General features: G+C 47.0%; 1 protein-coding gene across 1 annotated transcript in view; it reads left to right on the top strand.

Moving 5' to 3' along the window:
* Positions 1-12,167, top strand: part of LOC121614931 (double-stranded RNA-specific editase B2-like) — a 36,174-nt gene extending 24,007 nt beyond the window's left edge. Inside the window, exons 4-10 of the mRNA XM_041949032.1 lie at positions 1,526-1,643; positions 3,167-3,335; positions 4,608-4,768; positions 5,785-5,929; positions 6,492-6,673; positions 7,501-7,677; positions 11,977-12,167. Coding sequence (XP_041804966.1) covers positions 1,526-1,643; positions 3,167-3,335; positions 4,608-4,768; positions 5,785-5,929; positions 6,492-6,673; positions 7,501-7,677; positions 11,977-12,167 — 1,143 coding nt within the window. The remainder of the gene's footprint in view (positions 1-1,525; positions 1,644-3,166; positions 3,336-4,607; positions 4,769-5,784; positions 5,930-6,491; positions 6,674-7,500; positions 7,678-11,976) is intronic.
* The last annotated feature ends 696 nt before the right edge of the window (positions 12,168-12,863 follow it).

Raw genomic sequence — 12,863 nt, 5'->3', positions numbered from 1 at the left:
GCGTCACTGGTCGCCTGGTTAAGTGAGTTGCTTTGTTTTGATCTTCTTGGCATTTCACTGAACTTTGCTGCTTATAGAAACTAACTGTAACTTTATGATGTCTGCCAAAAGAGCGACAGTCCTCTAACAGTATAATCAGCCATATAGCCAGTAGGACAGAGACACCTGCAGCTCTGCAGAGATTCAGGTGAGGAAACTCTCGGACAGCACTGACAAGCTTTCAGAGATTTTCGGCGAGCTCGTGCTCGCGGTCCAGGCGACTGTCAGGTTTTAGTCAGTAGAGAAGAGATGATAGAGGAAGTTACTGGCTTTGCTTTTTTCGGCATTAGCAAATATTAAGTTAAAATAGTTACGATAAACCTTTAAAGCACTTCTTATTTTTAGCTTTCGGACACAGAAGCTGCTTAAAGACGTTTATTATCTTGCCTGTTTTTTTATTAGATTTCTATTTGTTTGCGTTTCCATGAAATGCAAAGTTACACTGTTCTATTTTATTTGAAAGAATCAGTGATGAGATTTTCTTTGTGTATTTTTTTAACCAGATGTTACACCTGTTTAACACAGTGAAGAAAGCAGAACCCAAAGCATCTGAAGCAAAGGAGAGTGTTGCTACTAATTCAATAAAAGAAAAATACTACTTATGTCAATTTATGGGACTTTTTTCCGGCTGGTAGCATCCTAAAGGACATAAAAAGATTTACTAGAAAGGCAGCAAGAAGAGTCTGTTTTTCCTTTCCTTTACAATTAATTCACAACCTTTGCAACAAGGAAGCTGACCCAGAAAGAGCATGTTGAATTAAAGGCTAAATACAGATGTGCAGCATTTGCAACGACGCATTCTGGCAGCAAGCAAGCCAGAACAGGCACAGGTAAGACTGGTTGGTGTTTATGCTGGGCCTTAACGAGGGACAGGTGCAGTCTCACTAGAGAATGAGCAACAGGTGTGGTTGGTGGTGCAGGATCAGGAGGCTGACAAAGACTGGTGGACGGTGAGGGATGACAGGGCAGGCGTCACCACGACAAAATGAAATAAGAGGATGTCTCGCTCAGGCTTTTCAAACTCTCTCCGCCTCCGCTTGAAGCAAAGATGCTGCAGGTGAAAGGGACAGGTGCAGGCGTTCCATAGTAATCCAGCTGTTGTACATCCGACACTGACTACAGGAAGTGCTGATAACTGAATCTGCTTCCTTTTGATGGTACCAAATGCCAAAATGTACAAAAATGAAGGCTAAAGATAATGAGGTTCAAGTGGCAGCTAATTACCTGACTGCATGACAGCAGTAAACTTCCTGTTTACAATAATGGAAGCAAGACAAAACAATAAAAGCAGGTGTGACAAATTAGCTTGTTTTGTTTGTCACCCCTGGTCTAAATAACCCCAAACCCCAGTTAGAGGAATGATGAAAACATCCCATGATAAGCAGTAAACTTTCAAAGAGGTCAGCTGAAGAGGAGAACAACAAAGAATGAGAGATAAAGAAAAAAAACTCTTTCAACGCTGTTTCTACCTTTTCTTCTTCTGCAGTTCTTCTCAGAGTCAATCTTCCACCTGGTGAGAGAGAAATACACGGAGCTGACAGACAGTTGTTTCTCTACCTCGCACGGCCGTCACAAGGTCCTGGCAGGGATCGTAATGACCACAGGTGAGAGGTGGAGACACGACGGCCAAAACGGCGACGTGACACGACAGATCAGACAGAACAGAAACATCTGTCGGTATAAAGCGAGGCAGTTCAAACGACCAGGCGGTTGATTCGGCACCTCTCTAAACCGTCAGGTGTTCCCAATAAACGGGCAGCTCAGCGTATGGATGCTATCTCCATCGACCGAGAAGGAAAAAGCCTCTTTACGTGCTGCCAGAAACATGGCGGGAGCTTCAGTTTTCAATCCAAAACAGTCGCCTTGGATCATAACGTGAGATGTGTCCACCTACGACCTTTTTTGAGCTCCGCAGAGTCACAAGTCTGACAGTCGCTGGGTTTCCATCAAAGGCTTTGACCTCACTCATTCTGGCCACACAAACTTCATGTTCCAAAATATGTCCGTCCACTCAGGAGCAATGCAAAACAGAGCAAGCCAGGCCAGCAGGTGGCGATAAAGTCATCATGAACAATACATCAAGTACCAGAGAAGAAGAGCATTCTGAGCATGTGAGGGGAGCTCATTTCCTTTGGTGGTATTAACTTAAAAAAACACAAACAATATTACAAAATTACTAAATATTTAACGCCTTTCTGGCATACGGCCTAGCAGCGCTAACCAGACAGAAGCTAACCTGTAGTCCGCCATTGTTGGTGTTTCAGAGGCTCATCAAACCAGGGTTCAGAAAAATGTGCACCTCAGCAGGTGTTTTATAAAAAAATCGACATTGTAGTGAGTTAAAACATGTGAACAAGAGGTCCAAACGCAGAGGAAACGTTCATGTTGCAAACACATGAACAAGGGTTAAATGCAGTGCAAATGAATGTGTTTCCTTCCACTGATGTCATGTGAATATTAGCAGACCCCAGATGAAACATAATGATCCTCTGTAACTGCTGGACGTGTGACTAAGCGACTGTTTGCTGACAAAGGCTGACAAAAACATGTCTGTTTAATGTGCAAACTGAAAAATGTGCATAAAAACCGTTTGATGAAAACCCGCTGACTGTCAGAGTGACCCATGGTGACTGCTGTGACAACCGCGGTGAGGTGAAACTCAAAGAAAAACACGCTACCACGCAGCGCACGCTGGCTTTTCTGCAGATATTCTACATCCTCACTTTATAAACAGGCCAGAAAATGTTTTGCTGCTCATCATTTAAATTAAAGCAGCGCAGGAGCATCTGAGTCGACTCAAACACACAAGTTACCTCAGATTACCCTGCAGATCCGGAGGGGGGACGTCTTTACCGTCCTGTGAATCTTTGATGAGGTTGGAGCGATTGTTCAGTCATGCACTTTTCATTAGCTCGTCTCAGCCTGTTAGCGTTCGGGTTATGACAGGACGCCGAGGCGCAGCGAGTAAAGAGGAAATGTCTTGTTTTCCTGTTCTGAGAGTCAAATTAGGCGCCTCGTTTGAGCCGCATCTTGTTGAGTGTCTCATTCCATCAGGGAGCCAATCATTTGCTCAACAAGTCACCAAAAACCTGAGCTGTTACGGATATTTGTCGTCCTCTCCTTTCAGGATTTGACCTCAGATCAGCCCACGTTGTGTCTCTGGCCACGGGGACCAAGTGTCTGGACTCGGACAGCGCGAGTGACCGCGGCGGTACGCTCAGCGACTGCCACGCTGAAGTCGTCAGCCGGAGGGCGCTGGTTCGATTCCTGTATGCTCAGCTGGAGCTGCTGCTCTGGTACGATCCACAGCCCGAAAAACACACATTCACTTACTCAAAGTTAGTTCATCCTATAAAAAAAACCCCACACAATTTAGTCCATCAGTATTTTCTCATTTCCTGTCTGTGGCTCTCAGCTCCGAGCCCATTGGCTACCACTGATGACATAAATCCTTAAAACACTTCGCGAATATACAGTTTTCCTCTTTTAAAAAGTCTCAGTCATTTTCTAGAACAGCTGCTCACTGTGATTTTTATCAAACAAACAGGAGGAAATAGAGCATTTGTTGGGGACTATTTTCAGCGGCGGATGAATCCACATTTGGTGCTGTATGAGTGTTTGTGGCAGCAGGACGGTGTGTGTGTGTGTGTGTGTGTGTGAGTTGAAATAAACTACTGCGTATGCGTTCATTGTAATGAAGGAACATGTCAGTCAGAGCAACAGTGAGGCTCACTGATGTGTTTTTTAATAGTTTTTGGACAAAGATGGAGCTCAATGGTATGTCTTTTCCTAATAATGATAATACTAATAAAGTTTATTTATACAGCACTTTTCAATACAAAGTGACAAAGTGCTTTACATGGTTGGAATATGATTAATTTTTTAGGACTGAAGCATCAGACACTTAAAATAATAGTAAATAAAAAGGAATGATCCCAATGATGAAGAGCAACAACAATAATGATGAAGCAGATCAGAGAATAGATCAGAGTGGTCGCAGCGTTAATAAACTGCTTTTTTAAAAAGACAAGATGTGAGAAATGACTCAAAAAATGATCCTGCAGCCTCAGGTCTTCAGGCAGGTCTGCGGGGCCCTGACTGACCCAGGACCAGCCTCAACTAAAGATCTGAGGCTGCGCTCCGGCTCTTAGCGGAGCAGGAGTTCACTAAAACTGGGAGCTTAAGTCAGGCATTTCCATTAACCAATCAGAATCTGCTGGTGATGTCAGACCCCTGTCAATCACATCTGGTCAAAGCACATCTGCACCGTCCTGATGAAGAACATTAGCTGAGTGTTTGGCGATTGAACTTCCATTCATTTCTAACTGAGGGTGTTATTGTGCTTTCTGTAATATTTTAAGGTCCCAATACCTCAAAATAATCTCATCAAACTTTATCTGCAGGGTTAATCGATTTTATTATAATCAATTTAATTTCCATCACCATGGGGACCAGTAGAGTTTGGTCTACATTGTGTTCAGTTTGTGTCTTTTGTCAGAAGTTAGTTTTGTGTCTCTCACCCTGTTTCTGTCTCATGTTGGACTTTTCCGTATCTTTCCTCTCTGAAGTCAGCCAGCAGACTGCGAGGAACAATCCATCTTCGTACCAAATAAAGGCGGCGGCGGCGGCATCTTCCAGCTGCGCCATGGCGTCCTCTTCCACATGTACGTCAGCTCGTCGCCGTGTGGAGACGCTCGACTCAACTGCCCGTACGAGACCGCAGCTGCATGTGAGACCAACACATTTAGACCATGGTGATGGTGCATTCTGGGGTCATAGATGCGTCAAGAAATCTGACATTTCTGCTTCTATACCTGACCTGGATGCACACCGTTATCAATACAGGATGTATTTTGTTGCAGATAGGTACTGTAGTATCTTTAATAATCTATTTGATGTGCACGTATTTATATTCTGTTTTTAGCTGCAGCACAAACCCACTAACCTTCAGGCAGTTTCATTTATTTTTAAAGGAAATTCCATCGTAAAACGCTTCAGCTCTGTGAAAACATTCATTAATAAATACCAGCAGCTTATGTACGTTTCCTCTTCTTGTAGGTGACTGAATAAAAGGTCATCAATGTTGATTCAATTTCTGCAGCTACGTTTGGGGCTTGATGTAGAAAAGATAGATAGATAGATAGATAGATAGATAGATAGATAGATAGATAGATAGACAGACAGACAGACAGACAGACAGACAGACTTTATTTATCCCAAGCTGGGAAATTGCAGTGCAGCAGCAGCATTACACACAGTGACATAAGTGAAAAATTGTGAAATAAGACTATATAGAACAAACTATACATAATAAAATATCAAAATAGCGAGCAGTAAAAAATTATATACATAATAATAAAATAGCAAAACAGCAAACAGTAGTAATGAAAAAGTATTGCACAAACAAGAATATTTACAGCAAATGGCAGTGTGTAGAAATGTTTGTAGCAAGGATCAGTCTTTAGTGTCACATGGTCCAATCGGAATGGAAGAGTGAGAAGTTTTGCCTAAAGCTGCTTTTTTGAAACAAGCACAACAAGAAGAGAGCCACAGGAAACAGGCTGGATTATAGCGCAGCTACAGGACAGGCTGGGGTTTGAATAACGACAATGCTAAGGTGCTGACGTTCAGCAGGGCTGAGGATCAATGCCATTAGTTCTGAGGTTTAGTTATAATCCAAAGTGTCGGACAGATTGTCGTTCCAGTACATTCAACAAGCCTGAAGCTGAAGTCTGCTTGTGTCAGGTCCCAGCAGGAGGCTCCGCTGTCACCTCAGGGTGAAGGTGGACGGAGGCGAGGGGACGCTGCCGATCACAGCACGAAGAGCCAACCAGAACTGGCCGCCGCACAAACCTCTGGTCACCATGTCCTGCACTGATAAGATGGCAAAGTGAGTTTCTAATCAGCAAAGTCAATCAGGATTGATGCAAACATCCGTCACAGTTTACTTCCTGCCTAAACCTTCACCAGCCTTACTCACTCAACACTCTGGAGGTTTATCACCAACATTTTAGCTACCGTCACTTTAATTTCAACCTTCAAATAAAGGAGTTTACAAGCCACACAAAACCAAAATGCCTGACATCAGTCGACAAATTCCATTAAATAACTTGAAAACAAGCAGGAGAAGCAGATGTTGTCAGCTTCACAGCAGCCTCAGTGTTTCTCCCATCAGCCTCTTTGAGCTGCTGATGGACGAACTGCCCCAGCTCTCTTTTCTCCACCCTCTCAGCATCCCCAGTGGATGTAAACACAGAAGAAAGACCCACATCTGCCACCCACTATCTGAGGACACCGCAGCTGGTTTTCGTGTATGATTCACTACGTTCGGGCAGCAGGGTAGCAGCTTGCTGCAGTCTAGACGGTCAAACGCTGTCAAAGCTTAATGTGCCCTGAGTGGAAATCTTCTCATAACTCTGCTCAGTTTTCTCTAAGCTGGTTTGTCTCAACAGGTGGAGCGTTGTGGGCCTCCAGGGGGCACTCCTGTCTCACCTGGTGGAGCCGGTTTACCTGCACAGCCTCACGGTGGGGACGCTCGGCCACACAGGGCACCTGGGCAGGGCCATGGCACGCCGCCTCGCGCCCGTCAAGCACCTGGCGTTCCCATACCGACGACAGCAGCTGCTGCTCGGCTGTAGGTCCAGACGCAGTCCTCCTCACTAATGCAGTTCAGGACAGTTTGTTCACTCAGGGCGCAGGACGCAGGAAGTGATGCATTTTTGGTTTATATGAGATGAACAAAAGAAGAAGTGGCGAGTTTGAGCAGGGAGATCTACTCCAACTGCAGCAACCAAAAATGGCATAAAAGCTAAAAATCAAGTTTGAAACAGTCAGAAAGTGAATCGACTTCCGATCAATCAGGCATTCCAGCAACATCAATGCTTTACTTACGCATTAGGAGTTGTTTTACAGCACCAGCGCTTCGCTGCTTTAAACCTCTGTTCCAGTATGGAGATGTGGTACTTTCTACTCCACTACATTTACCCAACAGCTGTGATACTGGGCTCTAAATGTAGGATCAGTATGAAATATGATTCATTGTCGTACATACAGCTGCACAGCTGCAACGTTGAAAATGTTGTTTACATGTTAATGCATCAGTAATAATGAAAAGCCAGTAATATAGAGACTACATAAGGTCGTGGTGTTTAGGTACCTTAAATACTTTGTGGACATTTTTGCTGTACTTTAAAATTTGACTGCAGGACCTTTACTCATAATTATTTTTACACTTAACTTAAGTGATGGAGACCAACCCTCAATGAGCTTGCCTAGAGGTCAGAGAGTAACAAGAGTCTGAGGTATGAGTATGTGGTCATAAATCAAAGTACTGGACAAATTAACATTTTGACCAATTTGACCAAACAAACTTATTTGACATTTTTTGGTATTTGTGAGACACAGTGTGGAAACACTAATCTGACTAACCGTCGCCCCGTGGTGTCCTCTCTGTGTGCGCAGGCCTGAACAGCAGCGACGTCCGGCCGGCAGGGAAGGCGCCGAGCGTCAGCCTGAACTGGAGCCGCGGCGACGGAGGACTGGAGGAGATCAGCACCTCCACGGGAAGGAGGAGGGACTCGGGGACGCCGTCACGGCTCTGCAGGCGCTCCATGCTCGGACGCTGGCAGAGGCTCCGGCAGCAGGTGGGTCAGAGACGGGAGACGCTGAACCTTGTCAGGAGACGCCCAGGCAGGGAGGGGGTGGGACGGCTGATTATTGTAGCATCAGCATCCATCCATCCATCCATTCTCTTCCGCTTATCCGGGGCCGGGTCGCGGGGGCAGCAGTCTAAGCAGGGAGGCCCAGACTTCCCTCTCCCCAGACACTTCCTCCAGCTCTTCCGGGGGGACCCCGAGGCGTTCCCAGGCCAGCCGAGTGACATAGTCCCTCCAGCGTGTCCTGGGTCTTCCCCGGGGCCTCTTCCCGGTGGGGCATGCCCGGAACACCCTCCCAGGAAGGCGTCCAGGAGGCATCCGTTGAAGATGCCCGAGCCACCTCAGCTGGCTCCTCTCGACGTGGAGGAGCAGCGGCTCTACTCTGAGCTCCTCCCGAGTGACAGAGCTCCTCACCCTATCTCTAAGGGAGCGCCCCGCCACCCTGCGGAGGAAACTCATTTCAGCCGCTTGTATCCGAGATCTCGTTCTTTCGGTCATGACCCAAAGTTCATGACCATAGGTGAGGGTAGGAACGTAGATTGACCGGTAAATCGAGAGCTTTGCCTTTCGGCTCAGCTCCTTCTTCACCACGACGGACCGGTACAACGACCGCATTACTGCTGCCGCCGCACCGATCCGCCTGTCAATCTCACGCTCCATCCTTCCCTCACTCGTGAACAAGACCCCAAGATACTTGAACTCCTCCACTTGAGGCAGGAGCTCTCTTCCAACCCAGAGGGGACAAGCCACCCTTTTCCGGTCGAGAACCATGGCCTCGGACTTGGAGGTGCTGATTCTCATCCCAGCCGCTTCACACTCGGCTGCAAACCACCCCAACACATGCTGGAGGTCCTGGTTCGAAGAAGCCAACAGGACAACATCATCCGCAAAAAGCAGAGATGAGATCCTGTGGTCCCCAAACCAGATTCCCTCCGGCCCTTGGCTGCGCCTAGAAATTCTGTCCATAAAAATAATGAACAGAACCGGTGACAAAGGGCAGCCCTGCCGGAGTCCAACATGCACTGGGAACAAGTCTAACTTACTGCCGGCAATGCGAACCAAGCTCCTGCTCCGGTCATACAGAGACCGGACGGCCCGTAGCAAAGGGCCCCGGACTCCATACTCCCGAAGCACCTCCCACAGAATGCCACGAGGGACACGGTCGAATGCCTTCTCCATGTCCACAAAACACATGTGGACTGGTTGGGCAAACTCCCATGAACCCTCGAGCACCCTGCGGAGGGTGTAGAGCTGGTCCAGTGTTCCACGGCCAGGACGAAAACCGCATTGTTCCTCCTGAATCCGAGGTTCGACTATCGGCCGAATTCTCCTCTCCAGTACCCTGGAATAGACTTTACCAGGGAGGCTGAGGAGTGTGATCCCCCTGTAGTTGGAGCACACCCTCCGGTCCCCCTTTTTGAATAGAGGGACCACCACCCCGGTCTGCCAGTCCAGGGGCACTGTCCCCAACTGCCACGCGATGTTGCAAAGGCGTGTCAACCAAGACAGCCCGACAACATCCAGAGACTTGAGGTACTCAGGGCGGATCTCATCCACCCCCGGGGCCTTGCCACCGAGGAGCTTCCGAACTACCTCGGTGACCTCAGCCTGAGTGATGGATGAGCCAGCCTCTGGGTCCCCAGCCCCTGCTTCCTCTACGGAAGGCGTGGCAATGGGATTGAGGAGATCCTCAAAGTACTCTTTCCACCGCCCGACAATATCCCCAGTCGAGGTCAACAGCTCCCCACCTCCACTGTAAACAGTGTTGGCAGGGTACTGCTTCCCCCTTCTGAGGTGCCGGACGGTTTGCCAGAATATCTTTGTGGCCGACCGATAATCCTCCTCCATGGCCTCCCCGAACTTTTCCCATACCCGAGTTTTTGCTTCAACAACTGCCCGTGCCGCAGCACGCTTGGCCTGCCGGTACCTGTCAGCTGCCTCAGGAGTCCCACAAACCAACCAGGCTCGATAGGACTCCTTCTTCAGCTTGACGGCATCCCTTACTTCTGGTGTCCACCACCGGGTTCGGGGATTGCCGCCACGGCAGGCACCAGAGACTTTACGGCCACAGCTCCGAACAGCTGCGTCAACAATGGAGGTGGAGAACATGGTCCATTCGGACTCAATGTCTCCAACCTCCCTCGGGATTTGGTCAAAGCTCTCCCGGAGGTGCGAGTTGAAAACTCCTCTGACAGAGGGTTCCGCCAGACGTTCCCAACAGACCCTCACTACCCGTTTGGGCCTGCCAAGTCTGTCCAGCTTTCTCCTCTGCCAGCGGATCCAGCTCAACACCAGGTGGTGATCAGTTGACAGCTCAGCCCCTCTCTTCACCCGAGTGTCCAAGACATACGGCCGAAGGTCAGATGACACGACCACAAAGTCGATCATTGACCTTCGGCCTAGAGTGTCCTGGTGCCATGTGCACTGATGGACACTCTTATGCTTGAACATGGTGTTCGTTATGGACAAACTGTGACTAGCACAGAAGTCCAATAACAGAACACCGCTCGGGTTCAGATCGGGGAGGCCGTTCCTCCCAATCACTCCCCTCCAGGTTACACTGTCGCTGCCCACGTGAGCGTTGAAGTCCCCCAGTAGAACGACAGAGTCCCCAGTCGGAGCACTTTCCAGCACCCCTCCCACAGACTCCAAGAAGGGTGGGTACTCTACACTGTTGTTCGGCCCGTAGGCCGAAACAACAGTGAGGCACCTGTCCCCAACCCGAAGTCGTAGGGCAGCAACCTTCTCGTCCACCGGGGAAAACTCCAACACATGGCAGCTAAGGTGGGGAGCTATAAGCAAGCCCACACCGGCCCGCCGCCTCTCACCGCGGGCAACTCCAGAGTAGAAGAGAGTCCAGCCTCTCTCAAGGAGTTGGGTTCCAGAACCCAGGCTGTGCGTGGAGGTGAGCCCGACTATCTCTAGCCGGTACCGCTCAACCTCCCGCACTAGCTCGGGCTCCTTCCCCCCCAGCGAGGTGACATTCCATGTCCCCATTGCCAGATTCTGAGTCCAGGGATTGGGCCGCCGGGGCCCCCGCCCACGACTGCTACCCAATTCCCACCGCATCGGCCCCTTCTGATCCCTCCTGCGGGTGATGGGCCTACTGGAGGGCGGGCCCACGTCGCTCCTTCGGGCTTTGCGTAGCATCAGCATTGTGGGTTAAATAAAGCAACCCATCCCAAAACCACCACAATAACATGATGCTCTTAAAAGCCGGGTTTAATCTCCACTGTGAATTAAAATATGTATGCAGAGAGCATTAGAGTGCAGAGTGGTAATTATTTACAAAAGCAACTGGACTCACTGCAAGAAAAGCTGCTCTAAATATCACATGGAGGAGACGACACCCAACATTTTGAGGAAGATTTTAAAATGTCCACAGAGGGAGACGAGACGAAGAGTAGGATTAAATGAAGTGAAGGAGAACAACTACAAATTAAAGACAAAGAGAGACTGAGAGGAAAAAGGAAGAAGAGGGGACACTTTTCAGCTTTGTTGAGATTGATGTGATTGGCCTGATGAGACAAATGTCGACTCAAGTAAACACTGAACATCATCTTAAAGATGCTGAAAACGTGGTCTTCCTGTAATATTAGATATTTGTGACCTTGTTAATTCTTGTTTATCAGCAGTTTATATTATTATTTAGTAATTTAACTCACTGATTCCGATTCAAATGTTGCTTATCTCCGATTGGTGCATGGAAATACCTGACATCGCAATTTGCCAAATAATCTCCGCCCACTCCATATCAGTGGGAAGAGCACAGGGAAAAAGAGGAAATATCAGAACTTTCTCATGTGAAATAGAAGTTGAAAGCCCTGAAAAAAGCTAGTAAGTGGACCTTTCAGTTGAGATTCTTCTGAATTGAGATTTTGAACACTTTTTGCACTTATTGAACATAGAATTGAAGCATTTACTTGAGGGATTTTTAACAATGAAAACTACATATTTTGATTAATTTCCCAACGTGCAGTTTTTTGAGGGTACTGCATAGTGCGTAAATTGCACACACCCAAAAAGATGCAGTCATTATTAATGCAATTGTTTTCATGCTATGACCAGTCATAATGCCTGCAGAGAAAAGGCCTTTTCACTTTGATTCATGCAGTTTTTGGAGACAGTTTGACTTAAGTTTCATCATTCTGTGACGGTGGTTGCGTTCGTATCAATATTTCAAATTGTAGGAATCATTGGATGTTACTGTAACACTGCAAAATATCTCAGTTATCCACAAATCGCAGTTTAGTTGTGTATTTTGGTGACTTCTTTTATGATTGCAAATTGGGACTCTTTCCTCCTCAGCTGAACGGTGCTGAAGCCACACCGGGGACATATTCCTGTTCCAAGATGGCTGCCGGTCAATACCAAAGGGCGATGCAGCAGTTTACCAGCGCTCTGCAGGGTGGAGGGCTGGGAACGTGGCTCCGAAAACCTCACGAACTGGGTCACTTCAACGCCAGTGCGTGAATAACTGTGTTGAAGGCTGAATATGAGGGAATCAGAATGAAGTTCTTGTATGTTTGTCTTTGTGAGTTTGTGGATGAGGTGCAAAGAATGTGACACTGGACCGAGGAGAAGGTTGGGAATTTCACCTCCATTTATGAGAAATGATTAACTGTGTGGAAAGGGCCTGATTGGAGAAACACTGGACAGATTGATTGATTATGCAAATCAGTGTTAATTTTGCCAAAAAAAAACAAAAAACAAAACACAACCACTTTGAGAAGACACCTGAAGACACACATGTACAGCCAAGCTATATGTCACCATGAATGGATTTGATATTTCCCTTTTAGTACTACATTTAATGTTAGCATAGCTCAAAAAAATTTAGTGGATTCAGGGCGCGTTGGCCGTCAGCTCGCCTCGCTAGGTCAACAAATTGTTTAATTCAATGGAGCCGAGCATCTGCTCAGTCTGAAAGATAATTTATGATTTTTTTATGACTCATCAACAGAAAACTCATCAGCAAAATCCATCACAGTATCATGAAGCAGTTTGAGAAAATCAATGCGGAACAAGTACTTTACTTATTTACTTATTGATTTATATATTGCTGAGTAGCTTCATCCATAATAATACATACATTTATTAGCTGATTTGTAATTTATAGTCTGAATCTGCAAAATAACTAATAGTATCTACTGTTTTCAAATAAATCTA

This window comes from Chelmon rostratus, chromosome 12 (assembly GCF_017976325.1).
Source record: "Chelmon rostratus isolate fCheRos1 chromosome 12, fCheRos1.pri, whole genome shotgun sequence".
In the NCBI taxonomy this organism is placed as follows: Eukaryota; Metazoa; Chordata; class Actinopteri; order Chaetodontiformes; family Chaetodontidae; genus Chelmon; species Chelmon rostratus.
The sequence above is the reverse complement of the archived record's forward strand: the minus strand, read 5'-3'. Positions and strand labels throughout refer to the sequence as shown.